Source organism: Triticum urartu, chromosome 2 (genome assembly GCF_003073215.2).
Source record: "Triticum urartu cultivar G1812 chromosome 2, Tu2.1, whole genome shotgun sequence".
NCBI classification, from domain to species: Eukaryota; Viridiplantae; Streptophyta; class Magnoliopsida; order Poales; family Poaceae; genus Triticum; species Triticum urartu.
In genome coordinates this window covers 202012971-202027169 of record NC_053023.1, presented here as the reverse complement: position 1 = coordinate 202027169, position 14199 = coordinate 202012971, and the positions used below count along the sequence as shown (strand labels likewise).

General features: G+C 46.9%; 1 protein-coding gene across 2 annotated transcripts; it reads right to left on the bottom strand.

Moving 5' to 3' along the window:
- Positions 1-7787: 7787 nt before the first annotated feature.
- On the bottom strand, positions 7788-12947 carry LOC125536759 (peptide chain release factor PrfB1, chloroplastic). Of its 2 annotated transcripts, none has more exons than XM_048700014.1 (7): positions 12591-12947; positions 12226-12303; positions 11894-12114; positions 11412-11615; positions 9184-9399; positions 8879-9065; positions 7788-8479 (listed from the first exon to the last, which is right to left on the bottom strand). In XM_048700014.1, the coding sequence occupies exons 1-7, from the start codon at positions 12724-12726 to the stop codon at positions 8175-8177; spliced, it is 1347 nt and encodes a 448-aa protein (XP_048555971.1). In that variant the 5' UTR covers positions 12727-12947; the 3' UTR covers positions 7788-8174. The 2 variants fall into 2 exon arrangements, with proteins under 2 accessions (XP_048555971.1, XP_048555970.1); XM_048700013.1 differs by having other exon boundaries at positions 12226-12319; positions 12591-12871.
- Between the last annotated feature and the right edge of the window lie 1252 nt (positions 12948-14199).

The window sequence follows — 14199 nt, the reverse complement described above, 5'->3', positions numbered from 1 at the left end:
GGCAGCCATGGTGGCCTGCCGGTACCATACCAGGTGGAGTGCCGCCATGATTTTGATTTCCCCCTCCGTCTCCGTGCACCACGGCGTGCCTCATGCGATCTCATGCTCCGTGCTGCTTGTCCCCCTTCAGCTCAGTTCGAGGGCGATCTTTTTTCCTTGTAATAAATGTGGCTTCTGCGTCGACTAGCACTCCGATCCCGCCGATCGACCTGAGCAACCAGAACGTACGCTCTACTGTAGCCGCCGCATCACTCGTACAAAATGCACGGACGCGATTGATTATTTCCAGCTAGATGCATCATGCATGCAGCCACCCACTGGGTTGGGCGGATTATACCAACCACCAACTCGCACCGATCATTTCCAAAGATTTTTGTGGGCATCGATCGTGCTCTCTCCTTCGCATCTGTGGCTTCTTGGGCCTGGACTCTGGAGAGATAGAGCACGTTGAGAGTAGCCCACGTCGCGTCGTATTGTTTTCTGCGGATTCTCAAAAAAAAAATAGTATTGTTTTCTGCGGAATGTAGCGTCGCAATACGGGCGGTCGGAGCGATCCAACTCATGCGTATGTATGTCCAAACTGGATACAAGCTGATGAATCAAACCTGATCTGCAACGACGACAGTGAGACGAGATGACCGCTCTCCTCAGATAAGCTGGTCGTTTGTTTGTACGCATACTGCGCGCGCCGTGGACCTGTCGCCGGTGTTCCTGTTCCTGTTCCTGTTCTAGTTGTAGTACATCCAACCCATGGACGTACTACGTATGTCCAAAGTCCGTTGGCCGACCTCGGTCGTGTACAAAAACCACGGCATGCACGAAAACAGAAACCAGCAGGTCGGCGAGTTCCGGAGCTGTGTAGCATTCAGTGCCCCGCTCCTCGGCCCATAATTCACGCTGCACGGGGCACTGTTCTGTTCATCCGGCGAGCCGGGCCGACGTGGCCCCTGACGGCCGCTGTTCCTGCTCACCACCGCGCCCGACGTGGTACGTTTGGCAGGGGCGGTGCACGATGGAGCGCGTACGTACGGCGATCGCCTGGATATACGGGATCACGGATCGCGCTGTTCCTGTCCGTGCATGCATGCATGGCTGGTCCGAGTGGGAGTAGTGGTACGTACCAAGCGGGGCACTGGAGCGCAACAGGCGAGCCCCCGCGTCCTGGTCGACCCACTGCCGCGCCCATCAGTGCACCGCACACTGACGCGAATGCCGCCATGCCGGAGTGGAGCCGTCGCTGGCTACGGGGCCCTCCATACCTAAACCCGGTGAAATCTGAAGACCTTTCCTTGCTCGATGAACACTTGAATTCTGGAACACCCCACGTTGTGTGATAGAGTAACCTAGCGCAGGGAGTGAGTAATTCCAAAACGTGGATACTGGGTGTACATACGGCACGGTCCCCTTGTCCCATTGACTTGTGCTTCGCCTCGCACACTTGCTCCAGGCACACACACATGGGGCATAGTAGATACAGATGAGACAAAGCAAAGGCAGCACAGTAGGTAGTCTCGTGGAGTAGTAGTAGATTTTCTTACTTGATCTACGACGATGGCTGTGAATAGCATACTCCTTCCCACGACACGAGACAAGAGAGGCGTGGCCTACTAGCTACTACGCCTACGTACTACTCACTCAGCGGCAGGAATCCCACTCACTCACTCACTCACTGACACTGAGCGATCTCCGTGTCGCGGAGTCCGACGCGTCCACGCGCGCGGATGGGCCGGCGTTTACGTCACTGCGACGGCGAGCGGCGTGAGAATCTCAAAGCCACTACACCAAGGAGCGCGGACCAACGCTGCTGCTGTTTGGCAGGAGGAGGAGGAGCGGCCCATGCTCGGGCCTTCCTTTCTGCAGCCGCTCGAGATCCAGAACCCCAGGCGAGGCAAAGGGTGGCACCAATGTTTTTTTGTTTGTTAAGCAACCATCCATTCAATCGGCCGCGGTTCCCAACCCATGCTGGTCTCTTCTCGGGTCCTTCAACTCAAGCTCGAGACCTGTCCTCCTGCGTGCCCCTGCCCCTAGGATGCTCCTATTCTCAGGCCAACTCGACCATGTGATCCATTCGTGACCCATTCGGACGTCTGTTTTTGTCCGTTTAGGATGCATTTTAGCGAACGTCCGAGGAACAGACAGACATATGTTTTTGTCCGTTTGGGATGCATTTTAGCGAAGGTCCGAGGAACAGACAAACATATGAGGCATCGATACCCAACACGCAGAAGGCCTCTTTTATCTCAAATTGTTCGTCCCGCTTCATCCCGAACTCGACATGCCGCGCCGCGCATAACCCGGAGCCCCGCCGCGAGCTCGCCATGCCACCCCGCGCGAACTCCCGCCTCGCCGCGAGCTCGCCGCCGTCCTACCTCGCCCCCGCTGCCCCAGCCTCGCCCTTACCGCGGCATGCAGCCCGCTCGCCGCCACGACGCCCATCGCCGCGCCCGCCCGCTCTCTTGCCCGCACGCCGCCGCGACCGCCCGCTCGCGCCACTTGCGCGCCGCCGCCTCGCCCGCCCGCGCCGCGCCTGCGCCTGCCTCGCCGCCGCCTGCGCCCCGCCCCGCCGCCCCGTCTGCGCTCGTCCAGCCTCGGCCGCGCCCTCGCCGCGGCGCCGCCCCGCCCGCGCACGCGCCCCAACCTCTCGGTCTCACTGATTTGTGGGCCAGAGGGCGAACAGGGGTGGACGGGAGCGGACGAGAGAGGCGAGGAGAGTGTCCGTTTTCTGTCCGTTCGGGAGCATTTTTGGACCAGGTTTGATTCAGATTTGGGGTTGGCGGAACAAATAAAAGTGTCCAAAAGACAACTCTGTCCGTTTGGGTATTATCGCTGGGTCGTATTTTACCTCAAACGGACAAAAACGGACCGGATGGGTCACGCGGTGGAGTTGGCCTCATAGAGTAGCGTAGCGGTGGAGTGGTGTAGTCACTCGCAAGCTAGGTCATGTTCGGAATACGTTCTTTAGCTCCTCGGCCTCCGCGGCAGGGAATCTTGCCATTTCAAAATGGGAACCTTCCATGCTCACCTCTTCTACACGCCCAGCGTTAGGTAGTACTACAGTATTCTTGTCTTGTCTAGTCGTATAGTACAATTATACATTTCTGAACAAGTTGATATGAGTACACCATTTTTTTTTCTGGGAATGCTGCTTCACATGCTGCCCATCTGCAGCCTGGCCAGTGACAGTTTTTCTTAGTTAGGGCTCACTCCAACATCTCAACTCCTTTATGCATTAATGAGAGAACATGCACGCATGCTCCTGACCAAAAACAGCACATTACGTGTAATAACCTTCTGCTCTGGATCTGTACATGATCCTTTTAGCTATAGATTTAGGAGAATCCTATACAGTGCGTGTCAGTCCCTGAAGCCGTGCAAGCTCTAGGCCGGCTTCATCCCTCAATTAACTAATCAGAAACCCATTGCCTGACACGAGTGCATGAGTAGTGTGTCCTAAGGGATCGCTCGCTCGCTCTTAATTACAGCCGCTGCTACTGACTTGATGATTTCTCTGATCCTTATCTGATCCGGGCCAAATCCAAGTCAACCCGCTAGTTTTTTTTTTTTGAAACTAGTCAACACGCTAGTTAATTAGGAGCGGCGGCACTAAGCCATCCATGCATGCACGATGCGTGGGGTTGTCGCCAACTTTTGCCCCATGCGCCTCCACGATGCATGCATGCATGCATTTTTCTTGGATTTTGCGGGTCGTGTGGTCGATTCCATCGATTAACCAAGGAAAGGAGGAGTGTAATCTAAGCGATTAGTACTACTGTGTTTCCGTAACATCTTAGCCTCGTGGATGCCTTTTGCACGTGCATCCGTGTGCTTGATCAGAGTTAAACAATTAACTAGTGGCTGTGGTCAAAGCTCGCAGCTCAACCGACCCGGATGATTTTGCTTTACGTGTACAGGTTACAACTCTGAGAAAAAGGGCCTGGCTTGGGCTTTGGGGTTCATGCAAGCATACGTCTGTTGTTTGGACTATATGATTCAAAGTGTTGTGGATCTACTAAGGTTACAATACAAGGCTGTCACATTTTGAGTTGCGTAATTTAGTAAGAATGTGACCACTGTTATTGTACTGCGTTGTAAAACGAGGACTCTCAATAGATGGATCCAGTAAGATCTAGGAGTATGTAATAAGGATCAACGTGATGATCCTATAGTTTTTGCCCGATCTTTCACCGCAAGACAATCAAATAGAAAACGGAAAAACTAAAATCCTGCCGACTGGCAGATTGCAACAGATCCACACGGACGCGTTGCCGTCAGATTTTTGTATCAAGGGCTGCATGCGTTTGCACCCTTTTTGCTAATCACACACATGACAGTTTTTTTTATCTAATCATGCGCATGTCGGTTTCTTTTTTCCTAATCACACGCGCATTTCACTTTCAGCCAAAGCATTCCGTATGCATGTTGCTTTCTCACTTACATGTATGCATGCATCCATGAAAAAAACAAAAATGATGATGTCATCAAAGATTCTTCCCAATGCAAAAAATTTAAAATTATATGTAGCCTAAACTGTAGGTCCGATTGAAAAACCGTTTTTACATAAAAGATTCGTCGCGACGAGACCTTCGAAACTAGATCCCATATTGATATGTTCCGACGACTCTTTTTTTTCAGTTCAAAATTTACCACGTATGTGTTACGTAAGTTATCACACTTGTGGTACATAAGTTACCATTTTGATATTACCGAGCCATAAAAATGGTCATCCAACCTTCTCCTCACATGCAAATAAACTAGAGGAACAAAAAAACCATGATAACTTTTGACCCAGAATTTTTTTTGAAAAATATACCACTTGAAAACATTTGTGTAAATAGCATGTTAACACACCCACATCAAAGCTGATAACCCACGTTCAAACACCGCGGTAACTTTTGACCGCAAACCTGATAACTTGTGTACCTCGGTGCTGATAACTTTAGCATAGTGTGTGTGCGTGGGGAGGGGGGTGATGAAAATATACCACCGTTAACTTTTATCTGAATATCATGGTAACTCACATATCGTAGACCTGCTAACTTGTGTACCTTGATCCTGATAACTTTGGCATGGGGGAGGGGTTGATGAAATATCAACTCGGTAACTTTTATGTGAATAGCATGGTAACTCATACATCTCATACCTGGTAACTTATGTGCCTCGGTCCTGATAACTTTGGTGTGGGAGTTGTTTAAAAACATATCCCCGATAACTTCCGTGTAATTTTTTTGATACTATACGCAACGTATACGTGATAACACATGCACAATCACCGCAATAATATTAACCCGAGCTAATAAGAAGGTTAGAAGATTTATGCCCCGGGAATATTTGTGTAAACGACACAGTAACATATGTAGCATGTGCGTGATAAATTGCTTAGCCCACAAGTGGTACTTTTGATCCGAATAAAAGTCGTCGGAACATATCAACATAGGATCTAGTTTCGAAGATCTCGCCGCGGCGTGTTTTTTATGTGAAAACGATTTTTTGATCGGACCGAAGGTTTGAGCTACAAAACATTTTTAAGTTTTAAAATAAGGAGGAAACAAGGATGACATCAACGTTTCAGTCTTCTAATTCATTTGCATATGGGAGAATTGGAGGACCACTTTTGATGCCTCGGTAATTTCTTTGTAAATGAGATGGTAACTTATGTATCATAGACGTGATAACTTACTTAGTCCGGGTCTGGTAATTTTTGACCTGAAAAAAAAAGTCGTCAAAATATACCAACATGGGACCTAGTTTCGAAGGTCTCGTCGTGACGAATCTTTTATGTGAAAACAATTTTTCGATCGGAGCGGTGGTTTGAGCTATAAAACATTTTGAATTTTTTTAGATGGAATCTTGATGACATCATCTTTTTTTTTTGTTTCTTCTACATGCAACTATTCTCTAACATGAGGGAGTTTATATATGCACGCGAGGGAGTTTGCACTACAAGTGTGATTAGTGAGATCGCAAGCTGCAGGAGCGAGGTGGGATTAGATCGTGCGGATCCGTTGCTAATTTCCTGCCGTCCGGACGTTAGTCGCGTCCAATAGAAAAACTTCTAATCACGGGAGTAATCCATGTAACCTGAAGATGAGGGAACAAATCCAGCAAGCAACGTGATGAAGATCACCACGCCTCAAACCAAAGCACGATAATCCTTGATGAACACAAGAACCTCCGCAGCAATCTTTATTAGATAAACAGCATCGCCGACCCCGGAGAGTTGCTTCACCGAAGAAACACAACTCGATAGTTTTAGACTAAAATTCTGAACCGCCTAAACCTAATGCACCCCAGCTCCTTATATGGAGGGGTGAGGCGCCCAGCCTAATGGGCCTCGACCTGACTTGGTTGGACAGGCCCAAAACCAAGCCAAAACTCACAATTATTACAAATCTAATTATTAAAAATAACAACGACACACCTAGCTTGGTGGAGTCGGGCTTCACCTTCTCTGTCGTGCCCGTATCAGTATGTGGGTATAGTAGCAGAAGTAAAGGTGCTGTACGCCGTGTGGTCCTTGATTCAGAAAAGCATTTGTGTGTTTGCCATGCTCCTAATCTCTGGCTAGCAATCATACAGGTTTGATGGTTCTGCATCGCTATTACTCCTAGCACTAGACATGGGCGGTCGGCATTTTGGCAAACACGGCGTCTCGCCCGCACCAAAACTCGACTTTTGTGAGCCGAGAGGGTCGGTTTTCGATCGCTTGGATCGGATGGTCCCTCATGGATGGATGATAATTTTTTTTCCTTGCCTGATCGGCGTGCCAACTCGACCGTGTGTGATGGGCAAAAATTGGGACAGATGGTTTCACGAGAATGGGCCATTGGGCGGAAGGCTGGATCTGGTACTGTTGTGGAATCTTTTGAGTGTTTAGGTTGACTAATGACTACACCAGGGGAGGGAGGGGTCGCCGTTTTGCGTCATCCCCGAAGCAAAGCAAAGCAAAGCAAAGCAGGATGGCCCTGCCTCCTTTCTGCTTTGAATCATGGTGTCGCCCTTAATTAACCTTTTCCCCTTTCTTCACTTTACGATTACTGCTCACGTGGTAGGGAGTAGTAATATTTCTTTCTTATAGGGAAACGTGGCAGCAGTACAAGAAGGATTACGTGGAAGTAAAGCACCCCCTGGTACTCTGGTTAGTGGGGTACTCCTACTGGGGTAGGCCAGGACGGGTGGTGTGCCACTTCTGACAGTGGCACAGCTTTTCTACAAAAAATAATCAAACTTCAAAGGAAAACGCAAAGATTTCAACTTCAGGGCTGCAACTTTCTAAACTCCTTAAATAAAACCAACTTTCAACTCCTTCCGGCTATATGGCTAGTAACTTTCTACTGTTCAACTCACACGGACTTTTCACAAGAAAAGTTAGCATCTATAAACAAGTATCTGCAGGTTTCGACTTATAATCCGAAGCTTTCAACTTGAACCCAAAATGAGATACATGACAACACAAAGTTTCAACATGGTATTAACATCGGAAGAATAAACTCATGCACACACACATGACCATGGGCCATGGGGGCCCGCTTTTCATTCCTAGAAGTCCAAACTCGCACATACGCGATACCAAGTTGGGCCTAATAGACTGTCGACTTTTCAGAACTGAGTTGCAGTCTAGCTAAAGAGGCAACTGATTGGCCTCAGAAGAAAAAGAAGAAGCGATCGATCATCAAAATTTTAAAACCTCCAGCAGAAAAATCCTACACACCTTCCAGCATACTTACTCCCCAGGTATCTATGCTCAATATTCCCGTGGACACAAATTCAACAGACAAACCACCGTCGACTTCAGTTTGTTACGGTTCAGCTTACTCAGGAATTCATCATTCGCAAAAATCAAATGGTGAAAGAAGCACCAGTAGTACAGTACAGAAGGCACCCTTCATGTGTTACGAGACCAATGCTTCAACCATCATGCCTTTGTGGCTTCTGGTTCCAACAGTTAAAAACTCTCATCGAGCTGTTTCACTAGTCACAACCTTCAACTCAATTTATCATTTGACTGTTTTTCATATCTAGAACCTTTAGAAGCACTGGACACAAAGACTACAAAAACTGCAAAAGCCTCTGTAAAACTGCATACCTTCACTAGGGCGGCTCAATCAGCCACAGCCAATGACGACGAACAGCACATCAAAATTCCATACCGCTACCTCGAATAGTCGATGTTAGCATCACTTGACGCTTTGCTCCTCGGCAGCAGCAGAGAGCTTGTACTGGAGGTAGGCCTTGATGAAGGGATCCAGCTCGCCATCCATCACACCGCTGATGTCTGATGTCTCGCACGCCGTACGGACGTCCTTGACGAGCTTGTAGGGGTGGAAGACATAGTTGCGTATCTGTTGCCCCCACTCCGCCTTCACCGCGTCACCACGGATCTGCCTGATCTCCGACGCACGCTGCTCCTCGGCGATCACCAGAAGCTTTGCCTTCAGCCGCCTTAGGGCCTTTATCTTGTTAGCCAGCTGACTTCTCTCCTCTGCAAAGTTAGATACGATAACCCAAATGTCAGCTTCATTCTGCACAAAACTCGGTTAACTCCGGTTCTTGATTCTAAAATATTTCCAGTGAAATTCTTAAATAGGTAGTACATGTAAGATCATAAATGACCTATTCTGTGACAAGCTGAACTTATCATTGGAAAAGCTGCAACTATGCCCGAACACCGGACCAGGAGGTTCAGCTAGTTTCAGGAGCGCATCATTCAGATTTTCACATCAAATTTCAATCACCACAAATGTATTCCTGCACTTGGTGTGCTTATTTGTCAACCTGAGATGAGTGAGATCCCATGTCTACCCATACATAACAGGTTGTGTAGTTGTTCAATATAGCAAGAATAATAGGTGTGATGCAAGCTGTTCTCAGTAATTAATACCTGCGCAACGAACGGCAATGCCAGTGGGGATATGGACCATGCGAACAGCCGTCTCCACTTTGTTCACGTTCTGGCCTCCTTTACCTCCAGCTCTCGTAAAACTTATGTCCAGATCCTCTTCAGGAATTTCTACATCCAAGGATTCCTCTGGTAAAAGAGGCATGACCTCAACACCAGCAAAGCTGGTCTGCAAAAATTAGCACATCACACAAACTTTTAGAAAGAACCTACTATACGTGTTTTACCTTCAGCTTGCAAGAATATGGATAACAAACAGAAAAGGAGGAATTGCAAAATGAAGATACCTGTCGAAGGCCTTTAGCGTTGAATGGAGACTGGCGGACGATCCTGTGTGTCCCTTTCTCTCCTGAGAGATACCCATAGGCATATCTTCCCTCTAATTCAACTGTTGCTGATTTTATTCCAGCCTCCTCACCAGGGGACTTCTCTACCACTCTTGACTTGTAGCGCTGCTTCTCTCCCCACCTAACATACATCCTGAGTAACATGTCAGCCCAATCCTGCAAAGATCAAGCCAAGTTTTAAAAGAATGGAGTCACATTCGTTTATCCATAGCATGTGCTTTCCGAGAGGAAATGCCAAGCATCAGTTTTTGTCATTCATAAGCCAGTTATGTACAATATGGATTATATACAAAAAAGGCCATCACCATGGATGAGGATTTTCAGCACTGGGGCTCGTTTGCTCTCTATAGATGAGTTGCGCAGGACGCCTTGTCATATGTGCCACTTTCCATTTTGTTGGATACAATCTAATCTAAATACATAGATGTTGGGCCCATACATGAAATAAAATTGCTACCCACCATCTCTCCTCGCAAGCTGTACCTCACCGACGGTCCAGCAGTGCCGGCATGGAGATCGCTGCCCCGCATTCTCCAACCTTCCCCGCCGCCATCCCGAGCATTCCTTGGCTGCTTGAGATCACGAGGGTGCAGCATTTGGCATGGGGGAGATCTGACAGCCTTTCTTCCACAACTCTGACGTAGCCATATCTAGCGGGCCATGAGAGTGGAGAATGATCCGGCAGCCTGAAGCCAGTAAACAAATAGTTCCAGCGAAATCTTCTTAATTCTACAACCATGGCGCCCTTCTTTCTGGGCAAGCTTGAACAGATAGATAAAGTACGAACAGGTGCACAAGGCAAAGTGAGGAGGCAGCGGCAATGTACTGAGGATGAGCAGGTGCCCGAGCAAAGGACAATGATGTGTGTGCATTGTGCTCGCACCTGGCCAGATAGTGCCTGCTCTTGTGACTCTGGAAGACACATTTGCGTCGACAAGGCCGCATCGGATGCTGAAACTCTAGGTCTACGCCCTTGCTTCTCAGCCGGCACGTGCGGGCATGACGAGTGCAGCTAGTGCGTGCCCGTGGCTTGCATAGCGCCATGCGTTCAACCAGCGACTTGAGATCTGTCGACATGTTTAACTTCTGTTTGATGTTTAGCATTGATTATTTTTTTCAATCTACTGTATGTGGTAATGAACGTTCTGACTAGTATGTTTTGTGAGATCTGTGCAATTGCAACAAGTCATGGAACTTCTGTGAGGACTCTACAAATTTGTGATATATCTTTAGTTCTCCCACAGTCCGCTTACAATAACCATGGGTACGATTTTTTGTTTGCAAGTGCACTTCTTGCAGTGGAGTTCATCCTTGATTTTGGAAATACATTACCTATAATGTTGTTGGTATTTGGGATATTTGCGTGGTCATGCTGTTAACTGTGCTCCTGATATTCCATTAGTGATACTAATCTTGAATGTGAATTGCTAATTGTACCATACATATTTTTCGAAAGTTAATTTATTTCACTTTAGTTGTGTGCTGCAAGCAGAAAAGAGAATGAGGATGAGGCAGTAAATGTAATGAAGAGAAGGTGGTAGTGGGACCTGTGCTTTAATAAAAAGCTTAACCTTTTGTTATTGAGTTGAGTAGCATAGATACAGAACATTCCCCGCAAAAAAAAAGAAGCATAGATACAGAACAAATACCATGCAGTATACATAACTGTGCGAATTTCAAAGCATTTGGCACTTGCATGGTTGAAATAAAGAGGCCAGCGAGCCCGAGCACAACTAGGAGTTATTGATCATCATATCATAGTCATAGTTTGCACAGTTCAGAGCAGCTAAACTTTCTGGATGAATAGTTTGACTAATTTGTTATTGTTCGTCTCAAGACCAGCCTCTTATGGTGAAACAATTCAAAAGCTCTTTTAGGTACTTGGAATAGTACATATAGTACATATATAGTAGCAAACTAATTTCGTTTTTTACCAGCTGGCAAAGTTTATTAGCAGAATTATAAGACAAATTTCTGATAAGCAGCAGGACCAAATGACGGAAACATAAGATCTGTGAAACCCAAATACCCAATCAACAGAAAAATAGTCGAAGCTTAAATAACAAGCACCATCATGCTCCCTACAGGAAGTAAATTAAACTCTAAAGTACAACTTCTGTTACTCTAAAGAGTTCAGATTAAAGCCTGAAACTGAAGTGAACACATACCTGGGCATCGGTTCCACCAGCGCCTGCAGAGATAGTAATCACAGCACCTTCCTTGTCATAAGGTCCAGAAAGAAGCCGTGTCATCTCAAAATTATCTAGTGCTTTATTCAATGCCTTTATAATCTTTGAGGCCTCCTCAAGAAGGCCTGTGTCTATGGAGTCCAACTCCTCTGTAAGCTGCACAATGGTATCTGCTTCTTCAACCTGAATATAGGAAAGACGGTAATGAAGAACTATTGCTGACGTCCACTTATTGTCATGCTTGTTCCACAAATTTATATCATCTATTTGGATATGTCAACAAAACGTGTATCCTTTTCCTTATATAACTATCATTACCATTATATAACGGTTATATTATACTCCCTCCGTTTAGTGATCTAAACGCTCTTATATTTCTTTACAGAGGTAGTACATGACTAAAGTTTTGCGAGCTATATCATTTAAGGTGCTGGATGCATAAGAATGTCATGGAGTCAAACCTGCGACTTGAAATCGTTAAGAAGCTTGACTTTCTCTTTGAGCTCTGTGAGAGCAACAAGCAACTCCTGTGCCTTGGAAGGATCATCCCACAAGGTGCTATCCCCAGACTTGTTCTCCAGCAAAGCGATTTCCTCCAGAAGCTGTTCCAGTCCAGCATCCTGCCTGACTTCATTGACACGCTCTACGGCCAACTCAACATCCTTGCGCAAAGCGTAGAAGTCTGTACCCAACTTCCAGTCATATGGATTACAATTACAACCCAGCGAGGAAAAAAACGCAGGCCTAACCATTTACCTACTGAATCAAATGGAGAAGTGAGCAAATGGATTACCCTGCATGGCCCATTCGACGGACTCCGGCTCATCCACGACGCTCGACTGGCTCCCCGCCCCAGAGGATGCAGATTGCACTGTGTTGATCCAAGTCTGTCAACGTTCCATCCACAGGATATATAAGAAAATTAAAGCATGAACACCCAGATTTTCTTCTCTAGCTAAACTAGGAGCATCAAGTTTAAGAATCTCGCGCCCGCATCGCGCACAATACAAACATATACACATCTTACACAGGAACAGTTTTATCTAAACAGATTTTCCTCTCTAGCTAAACTAGGAACATCAAGTTTAAGAGTCAGCAGTTGAATAGCTCACCCTCACGGATCCATACTTGCATAGGAGTATGAGAGGAGGAGCTCACCAGGGAAAGACGAAAGGCGGCTGCGGCATGAAAGGGAGAAGGGAGGGCACCCGGTGGTGAACCTCCGGCAAGCGGCGGACGAGGGGCCGGGGGCGGAGCTCGCGGCAGCAAGAAGCAGCCGCGGGCAGTCAATCATGGCCGTCGGCGAGGGGAATGCGAAGGCCAGCGGAGGCGACGCAGCCAGGGCCTCAGGGGCGGTGCTGGAGGCGCGAGAGGGAGGGGCAGGGGGGCAGGGCGCGGGCCAAGGGGATTGGGGAATAGAAGGTCGAAGGACGCGCGAGCTCAGTGTCGACGGCGAGTTCGGGATTGGCTTGGCTTCAGGGGTTCGTGAGTCGTGACGCTCAGCGGCATCGACTATTTTTTGGTAGTACCTTTTTTTAGCTTGATACACTTGTAGGAGGGCCTATTGCTGTTGGGCTTTAGCATAATGGTTAGGCTTAAAAGGCTGGACTGTCAAGGGTTGAGTGCCATAACCCCACTCAAATAGAAAATGGTTCCCCTAAAAAAACTCAAATAGAAAACGGTTGTCCCAAAAAAATAGAAAATGGAAATGATAATGAGCAAAAAATTCTTTGGGAATGGTTTTTGGAATGAAAGCCATGTGGCGTGTTCGTGCAAGTCTCAACACGTGATAGTGTGGCAATCTTCGTGGGGTCGTGGGGTACCGTTCGATCTGTCCACCTCCTAAGCGAAACGACGCAAAATGTTCGCTCCGTCCATGCCTCTGAGCGAATTATGCAAATCTTGCACAAGTAGCACTATTTATATAGAACATGATAATTTTTGTGTGTAGCATGATAGTTTTCTCTGATGTAACAAGGCAATTCCTAAAATATGTGTGGTAATTTCTCCTTTGTAGCATGGCATTTTCCTATGTTGCAGCATGACAGTTTCTCTCTATTGTAGCATGGCGATTCATAGACATGTGTGCCAATTTCCTCTACTGTAGAATGGCAACATGTAAATTCTTAAACATGCAAGCAATTTTCTATCATCTAGTATGAGAATTCTCAGTGTGGCAATTCTTTTTGTGTTTCGGTGTGGCAATCCCTAAACATGGCAGCATCTTCTTTTTTGCTAATAACATCGCCAGACATTGGCAATTCTCTTTGATGTTGCATGGCGAATCAATTTTTTAGAAGGAAAAATGTATTAAACTGTTACAATGACTGACTAAAACAGTCTTAGTCGATGCTATAACCATAAAATCTTACATTGAGATACGTGTAAAATTTTCTTTTTAGTTTTCTCTCTCTTCTGCATGTTATATCACTTGACTAAGACCTAATCACACACATGTTAATAGGAGGGGGTTAGTGGTGTGCAGGTAAGGGCTCTTCATGCATTGACGTGCACCTGCCTCCCAGCGCTGGCGGAGCATCTGTTTGCTCCCTATTTTTTCGAAACGGAGGCAAAAAATTTGCCCCATATATTAAATAAGGAGAAGATAGAGTTATTACAAGAGCCGAATACACGGCATGACAATTATTCTCGCAATATAATGTCCCCTAGCTTTATAGCACCCGCAGTGACCCAGAGCTTTGCCTTGTCGAGGACCATTTGAAGAAGGATGGTCGGTGGAGCACTCTTGTGGCGGAAGACTCTGGCA